This window comes from Panthera pardus, unplaced genomic scaffold, assembly GCF_024362965.1.
Source record: "Panthera pardus isolate Hobbes unplaced genomic scaffold, ASM2436296v1 HiC_scaffold_12, whole genome shotgun sequence".
Lineage (NCBI taxonomy): Eukaryota > Metazoa > Chordata > Mammalia > Carnivora > Felidae > Panthera > Panthera pardus.
The window spans coordinates 1642553-1659936 of record NW_026526677.1 but is presented as its reverse complement, the minus strand read 5'-3'; the positions used below and the strand labels follow the sequence as shown (position 1 = coordinate 1659936).

The following is a 17384-nucleotide window of genomic DNA, read 5'->3' as shown; positions in this document are numbered from 1 at the left end:
ACAGTGAGGTCCCTGCACCCATGGACCTTAGAGCTTCCAAGAAAGCCAGCGCTGCGCCCAAGTTGTGGCTCAGGGACCACAGGCGAGGGCCCCTATTCCAAGCCATCGGGGACTGGCCGGCAGGAAGTCCTCTCGGGACAGGGTCCCTGGTGCCCACGCCCAGTGATGGTTGACATGGGTGAGCAGAGGGCCCGTCGGAGAGGAAGGGGCAGCAAAACAGTGTGCAGGCCGCCCTCCTTTCTGCTCCCATCCCCCCAGTCCGGACATAGAGCCACGCCCCTCCTGGGTGACCCCCCCAGTCCCAGCACATCCCGCTCGGGCGCCCCCTCCGGGAGAAAGTGGTGTAGGGAGAGAACCGTTCCTTGGGGTTCCCTTCCTCCCTCCCTGCTCACAACGCACCCCCCACTAAGCTGCTCTCCTGGTCCCCTGCCTTGCCCACTGCCGCCCTCCAGCACGTGGCCGCCCAGGCTCCCTGGGGCGGGCGGGCCTCTCCCCCGACAGCCCCGTGCAGGGCCGGCTTCGCCCCAGACCCCCCAATGCCAGTCAGGGTGACCCAGCCCAGGGCAGCCCATCCCACCAGCGGTCCCCAGGGCATCCGGGCCAGCTGGGTGGACCCTCATCATGTGCCCAAACGGCCTGACCGGAAGGCGGCTGTGCCGGGGAGTCTCTGTCGCCCAGGCGCCTGCTCGCTGGCAGAGGGTTCCGGCTCGAGGGAGACAGAGTCTGTGTCCCGGAAACCTTCCTCGTGGGGGCTTTGCCTCCAAGTCCTTCTCTCCCAGGTTTCCCTCGGTTCCCAGAGTCTGGATCGGGGACTGTCCCCTTCTGCCCACAGTAAGGTCCAGAACCCAGCTTGATGTCCCTCTGGCTGGCCGTCACCTCCCTCTTGCTGGGTACCCTACCTCCTGTGATGTGCTCCACCGTCAGCCTCCTTGCCCCGGCACCGCGGCTCTTCCGCATCTCTGCCCCCGTCTGCTCTGGCTGGCCTGCCCCTCCGGGCCTGGGGTCAGAGAGCGAGGCCTCCCCCTCCCCCCGGCTCGCCCTGCCTGTGGGATGCTGGCGTGGCAGAGACGGGCACTGGCCCCGGACTCACCGTCCCTCCGTCTGCCCAGCACGCTGCACGTGCTGTGACTCTTCTCCGAGTCACTGACCACAGTGCTGCCGGGTCCGGGCCAAGTGTCCAGGAGACACCCAGGCACCCCCCCCCCCTCCCCGCCCCTCTGCATCCTTTGCGTCAGCGAGTTGCCCCTGCCCACGCCTCCGGGCCGTGTGTGGGACTGACCCCACGGTCCCCCACACCCCCCCCCCCCGGCTGCCTGGTGGCCCCGGCCTCACCTCCAGTCCCGGCCCCGGCTCCTCCTGGCACTGGACGGCCCTCCAGGGAAGCCAGGCGCTCCTGAGCCGGGCTGGGACCGCCTGGCACAGGGCTCAGAGCGCTCACGAGGCTGGGCTTTGGCACGTTCCATGACACGCGACTGGTGGCTGGCACCGGCTGGGGCCTCTGCCGCCCTGTCCCCATCCCCCTGCCGGGTCGTACCCCGGTCTTCCGCACACCCCGAGGGCCCCGCGCCCGGCTCTGCCCAGTCAGTGCCCAAATGGCTGTCATCCCGGGGTCTCAAAGCCCGGCTGCCCGCCCCCGTCCCCGGACGCAGCCTGGCTCAGCCGCCTGCCATCGGCTCCCGGCCCTGCCTCCCCGAAGAGCCCCCAAGTGCACGGAGCGGCCTGACCCCGTGCTGGACACTGCCAGGGCCATTTCTGCCACCTGCCCCTGCCCCCAGCCCCTCCTCTGAGGTGCTCCAACCCCTGGGACTGAGTATCCTGGGGACCCAGGGGGGCATGGCAGAACAGGAGCCGGGGCTGTACCCCTGGACTGGCCCCCATTCAGTCTTGCCGTGACAGCTCCTGGCCGTGTGCCCCTTAATCCTGCAGACCCTCGCTGCCTGCCCACCGGGCCTCGAACCCTCCCCGAGCCTCAGCTTCCTTATCCACACGGAGGGGCACGCGGGGCCGGGCTTGGGGTGGCCCGCTGGCTGAGTCGGGCGAGACCTGTCCTGGTGTCTGTCCCTGAGGACACGGGCGGGATCTGGGGGCTGTTGCAGGAGGGGAAACTGAGGCTGATCAGTGTGGCGTCTGACTTGGGGCTCCAAGCGCACAGGTGCTGCCGGCTGGTGCAGGGCACCCGGAGGGTCGAGAGGGAGTCTGCCCCGCTCAGAGGAGACGCGGCCCCACCCGCAGCCCCTCTCCTCTCCTGTCCCCCTCTCTCGGCCTCACTGGCCTTCCCTCCTTCCTTCTTGCCCGTTCCGGCCCCTCCCATCTCCCCGGTGAACAGCCGCAGGCGCTACACTGGCCGCCCCAGACCTCCTCCCAGACCTTCTGGCCCTTGGGGCCTCCTGCCCTCTGCCGCTTCATGAGGACGGCATGGGAGGGGACGGCATGGGAGGGGACGGCATGGGAGGGGACGGCAGGTGGGGGACAGCCTGGTAAGGGATAGCATGAGGTGGACAGTGTGGGAGGGGACATAGGGGAGGGAACAGCATGGGGCAGACAGCATGGGAGGAGATAGCATGGGAGAGACAATGTGAGAGGGGACAGTGTGGGAGGGGACAGCGTGGGAGGGGACAGCGTGGGGAGAGCAGTGTGGGGCAGACAGTGGGGGTGGACAGCATGGGACAGACAGCATGGGAGGGGACGGTATGAGAGAGACAATGTGAGAGAGGACAGTGTGGAGGGGACAGCATGGGGCAGACAGCATGGAAAGGGACAATAGAGGAGAGACAGTGTGGGAGGAGACAGGGTGGGACAGTGTGGGTGGATAGTGTTGGAGGGGACAGTGTGGAGAGGGTGGAACAGACAGCATGGGACAATGTGGGGCAGATAGCGGGGGTGCACAGCATGGGAGGGGACACATGGGAGGAGCAGCGCAGGAGGGGACACGTGGGAAGGGACACGTAGGAGAGACAATGTGGGAGGAGACACATAGGAGGAGACACTTGGGAGGGGACACATGGGAGGGGCTGATGAGCCTCCACGACGCCTTCACCCCATCCCCTGCCTCGTTCATCCTTTCCCTCTTTTTTGCTTTCATTCGACCTCGCCCTCCTCTTGCCCACCATCCTGTCCCCATCCCGTCCCCTGTCCCATCCTGTCCTGTCCTTACTCTGTCCTGTCTCTGTCCTCTCTTGTCCTGTCCCCCTCTATCCCTCTCCTATGCCTGTCCTGTCCCATCCTGTCCTCTTTGCTTCCCTATCCTGTCCCTTCCTGTCCCCATCCTGTCCCCATCCCCATCCTGTCCCCATCCCCATCACGTCTCCATCCCTGCACGCCCTCTTTATGCCTTCGTGGAGACCTCCTGCTCCTCGCCCCCTCCTCCTTATCCCCTTCCCTGTCTCTCACCTCCTTTCTCTTTCCATGGCCTTGTCCCCACGCCTGCAGGGACACTCTCTAGAAGAGCCTCACAGCCCACGGGCACACGACGCCCCGGCCCCAGCCTCGTGTCAAACCCGCGTCCGGACCTCTCCCTTCCTGGGTGGGCAATGCCCCTCACAGCCACGCTCTCACCTTCCAGGGTGGGCCACCGCCAGATCCCACACTCTCCCTGCCCCCAGGGGCCCCCCAGGGCTACCCCCCCACCAGCTCCCACTTGCCCCTGGACACCTGTGTGCGTCGGCCCCCGGCCACCAACCTGTGCGGAGCCAGTCCGAGCTAGACGAGGCGCTCCTGGGAGCCGTGGCCTCTCCAGCCACCCCTCGGGGCCCACGAGCCACGGGGTGCCCTCTCGATGCTGCAGCAGGGGCGTGGGGGGGTGGCGAGCCCACAGGTGCCCGAGGCACCCAGGCTGCTGCTTGCTCACCGCCCTGTCCCGCTCTGGTTCGAGGGACGGGACTGGAGCCTGGCCCGAACCTCAGTGCTCTGGGTTCTGGCCCTGACGTCCTGCCCAGGGGGCTGGGCCGCTCAGTCCCCACACCCCCCGCGATGCCAGCTCGCTGGGGTTCCTGGGGCGGCTCTGGCCGACAGACCGCTTGGTCCCAGGGCAGCACCACCCACCAGACACCGGGGCTCTGCCAGGGCAAGGGCAGCCCCCTCCCATCTGGGGCCCTGGGTGGGCCTGAGGCAGCCACGCCTCTTTGGAACCTGGTTTGGAGGCCTGGCCTCCCCCCACCCATCGCCTCCTTGGGCCAGCCCCATCCCTTGCCCTGCTGGCCACACAGGGGTCCCCAGAGGCCTCCCGGGCCTGGCGTCCCCGGGGCGGGGGCCAGGCCTGAAGGCTGTCGGGGGTGGGGGGGAGGCGTGGGCACAGGGACTTGTGCCAGGCTCCTCCAGCCCGAGAGCCTCCCCTGGGAGACTGGGAGCCCAAACGCCGATAAGGACGCCAGCAGGGTGACCCAGCCAGCCCCGTTGGGCTGTGCCAGCCAGGCCGCTGCCTCAGAAAGCCAGGCTCCCAAAGACTGTTAACCCGGGAAAGCAGCCCAGAATTCAGGAGGCCTGTGGAAGTGAGGGCGCCCAGGGTCCCCTTGCTGCCCCCCGGTCATCGCTAATGCGGGCCTGGCCCAAGGTGGGCCCGGGCAGAGCTTTAGATCCCCCCGTCACCCCGGGGGCAACAGGAGGGAGCCACCTGCAAGGGGGGTAGAGCTGGGCTGGGGGCTGCAGGAGGAGGGAGTGGTCCCCGGCTGGCCCTGCCCCCCTGAAGCTTTGACAGCTGAGGAGGGCCCCCAGGGCCGCAAGGACGGTGCCAAGCCGTGCCAAGGGTACGGGAGGGGCACGGGGACGAGTCCCCCTCCCCGGGCCCGTTTTTAGCCTGCTTAAACTGGATTCAATTTACACCCACCCCAGCCGGCTCCCCGCCTGCGCCTCTGGAGCTTGTCACCGCGAGGGGCACCGCCTCCGACGCCCCCCTTCCCACCCCGCACCCAGGAGGTCCGTGGCGAAGGATTTTGGTGAAGCGCGGGGCCCGGGGGGGCAGGCTCCCCCACGCCCCGGGTGGCCTGGGGGGAGTCACTAGCCTCTCTGCGCCTGGTTTTCTGTCGGTCAAACGAGGACAACGGTCGTCTGCCCAGGCTTCGGGGAGTCACAGCCGAGACGCAGGAGACACTAATCTCAGTGAGGGCAGCGGGGATGCCACCGGCTGCCCGGCCTCTCGGGTCCACGCGTGGGGGTGTAAGCCCGGCCGTGGCTGGGCCTGGAAGCCGTGCGGTCCGTGTGCCTCCGTGAGCGTCCCCGTGTGCGGTGTGCGACTGGCTCGCCGGGGTGCGACAGACGCCCCCAGGTTATTCTTTGGGAGACGCTCTCGCCTGCTCTCCACCCCGCCCCCCACGCCCCCCACGAGGGGGCCCAAAGGGCCGCTTCCTTCTGTCTCTGCCCCACTGGCCTCTGCAGGCCCACCTTCCCCGGTCCAGGTCCTCTGGGGGCTCCGGGCCCGCGCACCGGCCTGGCCCCCACTCTCGGCTGAGCTGTGCCACACCTGCCGTGCCCCATCGGTGCCTCCAGGGTGTCCCCTGCTCACCCAGGACAGCAGCTTGACACTGGGTTTCAGAACGGAGCCACGGTTACCACCGGACAGGTGTTTGTGGCCCACGTCCTCCTGCGACGAGGGACGTGTGCCCAGCCCGCATCGGGGCTCCTTCTGTCATCCCCAATGTACGGTACAACTGCCCTCTTGGGCCTCAGTTTCCCCACTTGTTAAGCAGCGCTGGTGAGCCCCGGGGCTTGACCCCCGGTGCCCCTTGGTCCTCTGGCCACAGAAGTTTCTGGATGGGGACAGCAGCAGTGACCCCTGGGCGGCCACATCCCAGCTGGGCAGGGAGGAGGAGGCCCACCTGAGACGCATGGTCCTGCATGAGGGTCCCCTGGTCAGCCGCTCAGGGGGGGGCCTGGCAGAGCCAGAAAAGAACACACGTGAAGCCCGGCAGCTGACTCGTGGGGTCCACCTTATGAGTGGGAGGGGGGGGCGGGTGGCTGCAAGGGAGCGTGTCCTGACCCTGGAGCAGGGGGCCCTGGAGCCATGCCTGCGTGGGGCCGGGAGAGAGCCATCACTCAGGGTCTGAGGGACCTGACTGTCCCGAGCCGGAGGGGTGCCGGCTGCTCTCAGCCGACCCGCACCCCTTGTCCCTCCTCCTTCCCGGAGTCAGGGCTTGGGTGGAGCTGGGAGTGTTGAGATGCCTGTCTCTCCCTCCAGGAGCTTGCAGTCTGCCCAGCGCGCCCCATGCCGTCAAAGGAGAAGCCAAGGCAGGCTGCATGGAGGAGGCAGCATTTCAGCTAGGCCTTAGACGCCTGGAAGGGTAGAGGAGGAGGAAGGACATTGCAGGTGGCTCAGAGTGAGGCCACGAGAGGCCCGTGGCATGGAGCAGGGGCTCTGAGCCCACCTCTGGCCCTTTGCCTCTGCTCTCTCTCTCGTCCTCTTCGGGGTAGGTACCAGCAGACCACTACTTTACAAAGGGGGAAACTGAGGTCCAGGGAGGACAGGGTCCCGGACCAAAGCCCTACGATGCAGGAGCCAGGATTTCAGCTGGGGAAAATCTGCCTCTGAGGCCCAAGCACTCACCGCGGCCCTGTGGCACCTCCCACGCAGGGCTGGTGCGCTACAGGGGGTGGTGAGTGTGGCCGCAAAGTCCGGCTCCCTCGTCTGTAAGGCAAGGGGTCACAGGGTGGTCCCCAGGGGCCGGCGGGAGCACATCGAGGCCTCGGAAGCGGTGCTGGAGACCCACTTCTTGCCCTGGGAGCGGCGGGCCGGGGCGGAGGCCCCAGGGCCAGGAGAAGGTCTCTGGGGAGACCGCGGCCCGGCCGAGGCCAGGCGGGTGTGCAGGTGGGAGAGAAGGAGGGCGCGCGGCCGGCGGAGCCGAACTAACAGCGGCCGGCGCACGTGCGCACGGCCCACAGCCTGCCCACGGCGCCCCGGTCCTGCCCGCCCTGCCCCAGCCCGGGCCGGAGGGCACCTACCTCACGAGGTTCTCCAGGCCCCTTTTGCTGGAACTTCTCCTCAGGAGGGCAGAGCCACTCATGCCTCCGGCCCGGCGACCTGGCCTGACCCCAGCCCTGGGGACGCGGCTGCTCCTTCTTCAAAGGCTGCCGGCCTCTGTCTGCTGCCCTCCCCCTGCTCCTCCTCCTCCACCGGGACCCCTCTCCCCCCTTCCTCTCTTCTTTCTCTCTCCCGTCCCCTCCTTTGCTCCCTCGTCCCCTGTCCCTGTCCCTGGATCGGAGCTGTCGCTCCCTCTGTCTGGCTGTCTGGTCTCTCTGCCTCTGACGCCCCCTCCCACGTCTGCTCTCCCCCTCTGCCTGTCTGTGACCTGTGTCTCTCCACCGGGGGGGGGGGGGGGGGGGTCTCCGGGGCTGGCTCCCTGCTGGCTGTCCCCGGGGGGCCGGGTGCCCCTGTCCCCCCCCTCCCCCCCCCCCAGTCTGTGCGGCCTCACGCGCTCTGTGGGTCTCCCCTTCAGGACGCCTAGCAGCCGTTTCCCTTTTGTTCCCCCCAGCCCCCTTCTCCCCCCTCGGCCTCCTCCCCCTCCCCCTCCCCCTCCTTCCGAGACTAGTAAAAATGTCAGAGAGAAAACCCTCCAGCCCAGCAGCTCCGGGGCTTAGCGGGACCTCAGCGGCCTGTGATGGGCATCCTGTCCCCTCAGTCACCTTGGCGGCCGCCGCCCTCACTCAACTCTCCAGCCCCCTGCAGCTCATCCCTGCTACCCTCAGGGTATCTCCCCCCTCCCCCCTCCCCCCCCCCCCACATCTGCCTCTCCATCCCTCCCTGCCTCTCTCCTCGTCCTGGGCCTGGCCTGGCCAGCCCACTGGTCCTCTCCTTTATGGACGTCTTGGATCAAGCCCCCCTGGCCTGCCCCAGCTGGCCTGGGCTCTCGGCTCCTTCCTCGCCAGCCCCCCCCCCCCCAATCCCTCCCTGCTCCCACACTCAGCCCCTGTCTCCTCTCCTCTCCCTCTGTGGCTCTCTCTGCCCCTATCTCTGTTTCTCTCCCTCCCCCTCCCTCCCTCCCCCTCCCTTCCTCTCCCCTCCCTTCCTCTTCTCCCTCTCTCCCCTCCCTCCCTCCCCCTCCCTCCCTCCCCTCCCTCCTGGTTCTCCAGTTTTCCCCTTGTTTATGCCCAGCTCTCTGCTCCACTTATCACCTCGAGGGGGGAATCCTCTCAGCTCCCCAAATGGGGAGCCCCTGCCCGCCCCGGCCCCTGCCCGACTACCCCGGGAGCTCAGAGCAGGGAGACCCCAGAGGCAGAGACAAACACGGCCAGCCCCGTGCGATACCAGAGAGCACGCCCCCAGGGTGGCCAGTGGGCACAAGGTCAGTGCGGTGCCCTGGCCAGCAGGCCCCCTGCCCCCGTGCGCTGGCCAAGGCCCGGGAGGTGCAGCCCAGCCCACTGTTCCTCTGGTTGGGCTTAGTCGCCGTGACTCACTAGAGAATGCTCGCGGGCGAGTGACCGGACAAGGCGGGAACTGGACTCATGTCGGCGGGGCGTCGCTGAGCCCAGCTCAGTGCCCAGCGGTCTTACATCCAGCGGCTCGCCCGGCTCACCAGCCCTCACGGCCGCTCTGGGAGGCAGACGCCAACGCACCCAGGTCCCGCGTGGGGAAACCGAGGCACAGACCGGTGTTCGAGGTCTCCGAACTGGGACCGGAGAGCCAGAACCACGACCCGGTCTGCTGACCGCCTGTCCCTGCCGCCCTCTGTCCCCGCAGCACAGTGGCACGGCCCCTCTCACCTCCCCAGCTAGCCTGACCTCGTGCCGGCCCGGGTCCCCAGCTAGCCTGACCTCGTGCCGGCGCGGGTGGCCAGGACTGAGACCACCCGGGGGATGTGTGACCGGACAGAGGCGAGGCTACGATCAGATGGGCGAGCGGCGCACACGCGAGCGAGTCACCGTGAGGGCAGTGAGTGTTGGAGGGGCAGCCCCGTGGGCCCACAGCTCAGGTCCGCAGTGACTCAGGGGCTGGCTGGCCAGCGCAGACTTCGTGGGGGTCACGAAGTCTGGCTCCTTCCGCCCTCCACAGGCTAGTCCCGTGGCCAGTCCTGGAGGGGCACCCGCAGCTCTCCCCTCCCACAACCCGGGGGAAGCCAGAGAACGCGGGTGTTGTGCCCATGACCCATCCCCAGCATCCTGCCAGAGCTGTCCACACCTCAAGCTTCTAGCAGAGCACGGAAAAGGGATGGGGAGCAAGGCCGCAGGGTCGGTCCTCAGGCTGAGCCAGATCACCCAGGGAGAGTGAGCCCGAGCCTCTTTTCCATCTCAACCTGCGCATTCCCCCACCTCCCACCCCCGCCTCCTGTTCTCGGTTCTGGAATCCCAGTCACAGACAGCCAGGAAGGGAATGTGCCAAGGGTTAGTTTGGTTCAAAAGAAGGAAAAATATTCCCATGGGGAGAAGGCTGCCTCGGATGTCAGGAGTTCTCTGTCACTAAGAACTTAAAATAGAATTACGTGATTATCTGTCAGAAATGCCGGTGGGTGGGAGGTGGCAAAAAATAGCTCTTTAAATGCAGCAGCCGGCATTCGTAGCTTTATAACTGGAGCATGTCCTAATAGGAACAACAGGGCAGAGTATTTGACGTCAACTTTCCTGTGGTTTCCCCATGCATCCAGTCATCCACCACTCATCTGTCGTCCACCCACCCACCCACCCACCCTCCATTCATCCATTCGCCCATTCATCATCTATCCATCCTCCTTCCATTCATTTACCCATCTATCAATCATCCATCTATCATCCATCCACCCACCTACCCATCCATCCATCCACCATCCATCCTGCATGCATTATCCATCCATCTACCTTCTATCCGTCCATTCACCCATCCATTCATCATTCGTTACCCATCCATTCACCCACCTACCCATCCATCCCACCATCCATCCTGCATCCATTCACTCATTCACCCATCCATCCATCATCCATTATCCATCCATCTACCTTCTATCCGTCCATTCACCCATCCATTCATCATTCGTTATCCATCCATTCACCCACCTACCCATCCATCCCACCATCCATCCTGCATCCATTCACTCATTCACCCATCCATCCATCATCCATTATCCATCCATCCATCCATCCATCCATCTATCCATCCACCCATCCATCCTCCATCCATTCACCCACCCACCCATCCATCCCACCATCCATCCTGCATCCATTCACTCATTCACCCATCCATCCATCATCCATTATCCATCCATCCATCCATCCATCCATCCATCCATCTATCCATCCACCCATCCATCCTCCATCCATTCACCCACCCACCCATCCATCCCACCATCCATCCTCCAACCATTATCCATCCATCTTCCACCCTCCATCTGTCCATCCACCCATCCACTCATCTACCCACCACTCATCCATCCATCCATCCACTCATCCATTCATCCATCCATCTATTTACCCTCCATCCATCCACTATTCATCCATCCATCATCCACCCATCCTCTCTATATAGTTATTTTTTCCCCATAGATCATTATTAGCACATCAACTTCTCAGGATATCTATATATTCATTTACCCATATAAGAACAAGATATCCTTCCATCAATCCATTCAATCATTTATCAATACATATATATCTGTGTCTATTCATCTTTCTTTACATGTCTCCATTGAGCGAGTATCTATCCATCTAACCATCCACCCACTCATCCACCCCTCCATTCATCCATCCACTCCCTCTACACACACACACATCCATCCATCTATTTATCTAAATGTCATAATACATATAAAACACTTAGAAGAAGCATCCATCCACTTGGAGCATGATAACCACTCATATAGATAGTTACCTATGTGTTCAACTGTCAATTTTATATCTATTTGCCTAGCTACCCAACCAGTGAACTATCTGTTCATTCTTTAATATATCCTCTATCTCTCCAGATATTTTTCTGTCCTCACTTTCATTCATATCTCCAAAGTATTTACTATTAATCAATCTCATTCATACACTCACTCATATATATGTCCATCCATCTTCCCATATAGCAGGTCATGTATATGTGCGTAAACACATATCTGTTTATCTTTCCATATATGTGTTTGCCAATTACTTTGACCATTAAGCCATCCAAATGAGTTAATACTTAAAATAGTTGCTGCAACCTGGTAAACCTCCAAAAAAAGTTACTATTACTTTCATCCGTACTATCACTCATCCATATTTCATCTAAGCCACCATCCATGTATTCATACCTCCAATTATCCTCAAAGATTTGTTCAATCTAGTCATATAATTTTCAACACTTACTGTATTCACTTTTTAGGTACTGGGGATTTAGCATTAACAAAGTCCCTGTTCTCACAGGATGACATTTTAGCTAGAACAACAACGAAAACAAACAAGTATATATTGTAATATATCAAATGATGGTAAATGCTATAGAAAATATAATTCAGGGTGGGAGGATATGGCGTTCTGGAGGATATATGATAGTCAAAGAAAACCCCTTAGGAAGGAATAAGCTTTTCCTTATTTGAAAAGAGACTTGAGAAATATTAGCGTCAGCTATATACATTGGTGGGAGAAAGTGTCCTAGAAAGAGAGAACAGTGAGTGAAAACCTCCTGATTCAGGTGCATCTGTTCATCAGTCTATCTCTTCAATAGTTTATCTAGCTTATCCACCCAACCACATGTCTATTTACTCACTGTCTGTCTTTCCATTCATCTACTATTTCCTAGTTTTGCCAATCTGTCCATTGGATTGATTCTACTTATTTTTTTAATTAGAATGTTTTTGAATGTTTCTTTGTTTTTGAGAGAGAGAGAAAGACAGGGCACGAGTGCAAGAGGGACAGAGAGAGGGAGATACAGAATTTGAAGGAGGCTCCAGGCTCTGAGCTGTCAGCACAGAGCCCAATGCAGGGCTTGAACCCAAAAACCGTGAGATCATGACCTAAGCCAAAGTCGGATGCTCAACCAACTGAGCCACCCAGGCGCCCCTCCGTTAGATTGATTTTAGATCAATGGATCAATTTTGTCCATTGATTTTAGATCTGTCCATCTAAAACTCTATCCATTATCCATCCATATGTCTTTTATTATTTTTTTTATCATTATTATTTTATTATTGATGTTTTAGTTAATATACAATGCAATATTGATTTTAGAAGTAGAATTCAGTAATTCATCATTTATATACAATTCCGAGTGCTCATCGCAACAAGTTCCCTCTTTTTTTAAAAATTTTTAAAAATCTTTATTTTTGAGAGAGAGAGACAGCATGTGAGGGGAGGAGGAGCAGAGAGAGAGGGAGACACAGAATCCGAAGCAGGCTCCAGGCTCTGAGCTGTCAGCACAGAGCCTGACGCGGGGCTCGAACTCATGAACTGTGAGATCATGACCTGAGCCGAAGTTGGACACTCAACCGACTGAGCCATCCAGGCGCCCCACAAGTTCCTTCTTAATACACATTATCCCTCTAACCTACCTCCCACCCACCTGCCTCCATCAGTCCTCAGTTTGTTCTCTATCATTAAAAGTCTTCTGTGGTTGGTTTCCCTTTCATCCATATGTCTTCATAACCTTCTATTAGTCTACCAATGAGCTATCTGTCAACATGCCATCCAATTACCCACGAGCTTATCCATACTTCCATTCCATGTGTCCATTCACCAATCCATCCATCCATCCATCCATTTACCCACCCACCCACCCACCTATCCATCCATCCATCTTCCATACCTACATACATCTATCCACACATCCATCTACCCATCCATCATCTATCCACTCATCCATCATCCATTCACACAGCTATCCCTCTGTCCATTCATCCATCATTCATCACCCACCCACCCACCCACCCATCCATTATTCATCATCCATCCACCCGCCCATCATCTACCTACACATCCATCCATCTGTCCATCCATCCATCTGTCCATCTATCCACCCATCCATAATCTGTCTACACAAACATCTATCTGTCCATCCATCCATTCATCATCCATCAATTCATTATCCACCCATCGACTCACCCACCCATCCATCTATCCACCCACCATCCATCCATCCCTTATCCATCTATCCATCATTCATCTATCCATTCATCCTCCCACCATCTATCCGTCCACCCATCCATCTACCCCTTCATCCATCCATTCCTCCATTATCCATCATCCATCCATCCATTCAACTGTTCCTAATTCCTACCTTTCTTCACCCACTTTTCCTTTCATTCAGACTTTTCTCCATCATTAAGTCTTTTAGTTTCTTTTTTTCTTTTTTCTGTGACTAAGACATGGCTCATAAGCTTGTAGTCCAAGAAGATAAAAGAGAAGACTCTCATGGCCCGGTAGGCTGAGTGCCAAAATAGAGCTTAAATAAGGACCAGAGAAGTAGGAATGTGTCCTCAACACACACATGCTCACAGAGTGGTATACCAATGAAAGATGCAATAGGCACCCAGGTGGGGGTGGGGAGAAGGGGTAAGAGGGTGACCCCATGGCTCCTAGTGGCCCTGGATAGAGAAATGTCTCTGGTTTACATTGGAGGCAGCCTCCAAATGCCCTGAGCCCTCATCTGTCTTATGTGGGCCTCAGCCCAGCAGAGAGAGAAGAGCCAGGGAGGTGGGTGTAGTAAGAAAGCTGGGACTGGGTTGGGAGTGAGACCAAGGGAAAGACTGAAGGTTTCTTTCTAGGTTCCTCCAGAAACAACTGGCTAGATCCATCTGTCCTGAGTCCCACTTCTCTCCTGAGAGGTGGTACCTGGGGGAGGATGAGAAGGCAGCCTTGGGTTACCTTGGCAGCAAAACTATAAAAATAACGAGTTATGCCCAGGAAGGGGGACAGACGCCTATGGAGTGCGGGGCTGTGCTCCTCCCTGGGAGCAGGAAGGAGCAGCATCTGAGGTCCCATCTGCCAAGCACAAAGCAGGGCAGTGACTGTCCCCCTCTCCTCCCACACAGTCCATGTGGCAGCTGAGGAAGCTGAGGCTCTGGGGGGTGGGGGAACTGGTGCAGAACTTGCCACCCCCCTCCCCCCACACACTGCTACTGTTACACCCCACCTCTGCTGGCTGTCCCTGCTGCCTTCTGAACAACAATACAGCTGCCCCTGTGGCAGGCTCCAAGGTCCGAGTCCCTCCTACTCTTGCCGGGGGGAGGTGGGTGCCTCGGAGGGGGTTATAGGCAGGCTCTGGGTTCCCAGACAGTCCCTCCCTGCCAGCCAGTAGGACTAGACAGTGGTCCCTCCACCACCCCACCAGCTCCCAACTTGGCAGCTTGGAGGCAGTTAGCTGATGGAGTTTGGACAGGGCTGCCCCCCCCCAGGAAAGGGTGAGGGGCTTTCCTCCCCACCTCCTGCCCCCCACTTCTTAATGGCCTGTGTCCGGCACCACAAGGCTCTGCTGGCCAACAGGGTTAGGAGGCCTGATTTCCAATATTCCCTCAGCTCCTATCCGCCCCACACCCCACATAGACCCCCAGCCCCCCTGTCCAGGCTCATGGGGTGGGGGCAGGGGCGGGACGGGGCTGGCCTGTGGCTATGTACTCCTACCCCTAGGAAGGTTTGAGAACTCCCTTTGCTGGTTGCCCTGGATCCCCAATATCCGAGAAGATGTTAGGAGCCCCTGGAAAGAGGCTTCCCTGAGATGAACTGGCTGTGGGCCCTGGGAGCGACGCCTCTCGAAAAAATCAGCTTGTTCTGATAGGGCCAAGTCCCATTTCTGCCTTTGGGGAGGTCTCTGGAGGTGACTTTTCAGCTATGCCTTATTCTGGATGGGCCTCAGGGAGCACCGGCCTCACCCCTACGGGAACCCGCTGGGAGCAGAGCCATCAGGCAGCCCTGTGTGGGGTTATTGAGCACCTATGAGAGGCAGCCCAGATACCCTGGGCCCCCGGGCCTGCACCCCAACCTTGAGCCAGAGCGGGTCCCAGAGCAGGTTGTTAGGACACACACCTCCAAGCTGGGGTCAGCCAGTGTCCTTCCAGGTTTGGGACAGTGTCTTTTGGCAGTTCATTCGGCCCTTAAAGCCTTGGTTTCTCCCCGTCAAGTGCCTCACTGGCTAACGGGAACCTCTGTTTGAAGAGCTTGGTGAAGGCTGGAACATGGGGAAACTGAGGCCTCAGGGGTGGGGCTTACTTGTTCCAGAAAGAGCCATACCTCTGGGACCCTGTGCCCCTCCTCCTGCTCCTCCCCCTGCACTGGGGGCTCAGACCCCAGGAGAACAAAGCTCAAGCCCTCAGCCTCACTGCTGGGACCCTCATCTTCCCGAGGGCCCACCCACCACTCTGGCAACCTCTGAGGGAGACTGAGGCAGAGGCGAGCTAGTGGGGTCGTGCAGGCCAGCCACCGCACGGAACTACAGTGTCACCCTGTCTGGGGCCTGCCTTATTCTGGTCCCTGAGACCCTTCTGGTGCTGCCCCTGTGTGCCTCCAGCATTGTTTGTATGAGGAGGCAGATGGGGACCAGGGAGGGGGCCAGGATGCAGGAGAGGATTTCCGACTTCCTGAATCAGCAGCGGGGGGGGGGGGGGCTGCAACGTCCCCAAGTATGGTGTGGTGTCCTCTCCCTGTCCCCCACCTAGGGAAAGAATGTGACAGGGCCCAGAGGGAAGGCAAGAGGAAGCCAGTGACCTCCGCCAGCCCAGGCACGGGAGAAGGCATCCATCATCTGGGCTGAGCTCAGCCTCCCCCTCCCTGGGAAATTTCCGGGCGCCGGAGACCCCTGACCCGGAGGGAGGAGGAGAGGGGGCCCACCTGGGAGTCTAAGGCCTGACCCAGCTCTGACTGCAGTCCTCAGGTCTGGAGCCTGGGCAGGGCTGGGAAGGAGCCCTGGGGAGCCACACCCAGGGCACCCACCCGCAGCCCACCGCCAAGGCCAGCACCTGCTTCCACTCTCCCTCCTTCACGGCCTGGGGCGCTGCCTGCTGCCCCAGAGCCGTGCGCCCCGGCTCTGCCAGGTGGTGTCCAGCCCTGCTGGGAGGGCGAGGGGTGAAGGACCACCAGGGGCTCTGGCTGTGTGTGGGGGTCCTGACCCATGGGGTGCTGCCCCTCCAGGGCCACAGACCCCTCCCACCCTGGCTCCCTTAGGGAGTCAGGAGGATGAAGTCCAGGGTGTCCACAGCCCCCAGGCTAGCTCAGCTCCCTCCTTCAGATGCCAGCCACCCATAGCCCGAGGGGACTTGTGGCCTCTTTCCTGAAGACCCTGGGGTCCAAAGAGCAAGGCCAAGGGCTTCTGCAGGGACAGATAGCCCAGAAGGGGACTCTGCCCAGGGTGGCCCCGAAGGTGGTCCCTGCCCTCTCTTAGGTCTCTGCCCTGCCTCTTAGCTCCACACATGGAGAAGTACTGGGGCAGCATCCCTGAATCACCAGGAGCCATGCCCTGCCTGCGGGGCAGCGGGGGTCAGGAGCCCAGGGGGCAGGGAAACAGCGGCTTACCCAAACCTGGCCCCCAACAGGGTCCTCAGGGCCAGAGCTGCCCAATCAGTCGGGGGCGGGGGTTGGTGCTTAGGACCAGGGCTCCCAGTCAGGACTAGGGCCCCAGGACGGGACCAGGGTCCCAGGATGGGACCAGGGCTCCCAAAATAGGACCAGGATCCAGGATAGGACCAGGGCTCCAGGATAGAACCAGGCTTTCCAGGATACGATCATGGCTCCCAGGACAGGACCAGGGCTCCAGGACAGGACCAGGGTTCCCAAGGTAGGATCAGGGCTCCCAGGACAGAAATGGGCTTCCAGGATAGGACCAGGACTCCAGGACTGACCAGGGCTCCAGGACAGGAGCAGGGCTCAAGGACAGGACCAAGGCTCCAGGACAGGACCAGGGCTCCAGGACAGGACCAAGGCTCTAGGACAGGACCAGGGCTCCAGGACAGGACCAGGGTTCCCAAGGTAGGATCAGGGCTCCCAGGACAGAAACAGGCCTCCAGGACAGGACCAAGGCTCCCAAGACAAGACCAGGGCTCCAGGACAGGACCAGAGCTCCAGGACAGGACCAAGGCTCCCAGGACAGAACCAGGGCTCTAGGACAGGACCAGGACTCCAAGACAGGACCAGGGATCCTGGACAGGACCAGGTCTCCAGGACAGGACCAGGGTTCCCAAGGTAGGATCAGGACTCCCAGGACAGAAATAGGCCTCCAGGACAGGACCAAGGCTCCCAAGACAAGACCAGGGCTCCAGGACAGGACCAGGGCCCCAGGACAGGACCAAGACTCCAGGACAGGTCCAGGGCTCCAGGACAGGACCAGGACTCCAAGACAGGACCAGGGATCCTGGACAGGACCAGGTCTCCAGGACAGGACCAGGGTTCCCAAGGTAGGATCAGGGCTCCCAGGACAGAAATAGGCCTCCAGGATAGGACCAGGACTCCAGGACAGGACCAAGGTTCCCAGGACAGAATCAGGGCTCCAGGACAGGACCAGGGTTCCCAAGGTAGGATCAGGGCTCCCAGGACAGAAACAGGCC

At 60.5% G+C, this 17384-nt stretch overlaps 1 protein-coding gene across 3 annotated transcripts in view; it reads right to left on the bottom strand.

The window, feature by feature from the left end:
* The window catches only part of LSP1 (lymphocyte specific protein 1), a 40588-nt gene that overhangs the window by 18340 nt on the left and 4864 nt on the right, over positions 1-17384 (bottom strand). The window contains exon 1 of one of the 3 annotated variants that reach the window (XM_053899311.1): positions 6931-7380. The exons of 1 other annotated variant lie outside the window; for it this stretch is intronic. In XM_053899311.1, coding sequence (XP_053755286.1) covers positions 6931-6992 — 62 coding nt within the window. In that variant the 5' untranslated portion in view covers positions 6993-7380. Of the gene's footprint in view, positions 1-1332; positions 1479-6930; positions 7381-17384 lie in introns of those variants that run through there. One more of the 3 variants, XM_053899309.1, reaches the window with a different exon arrangement.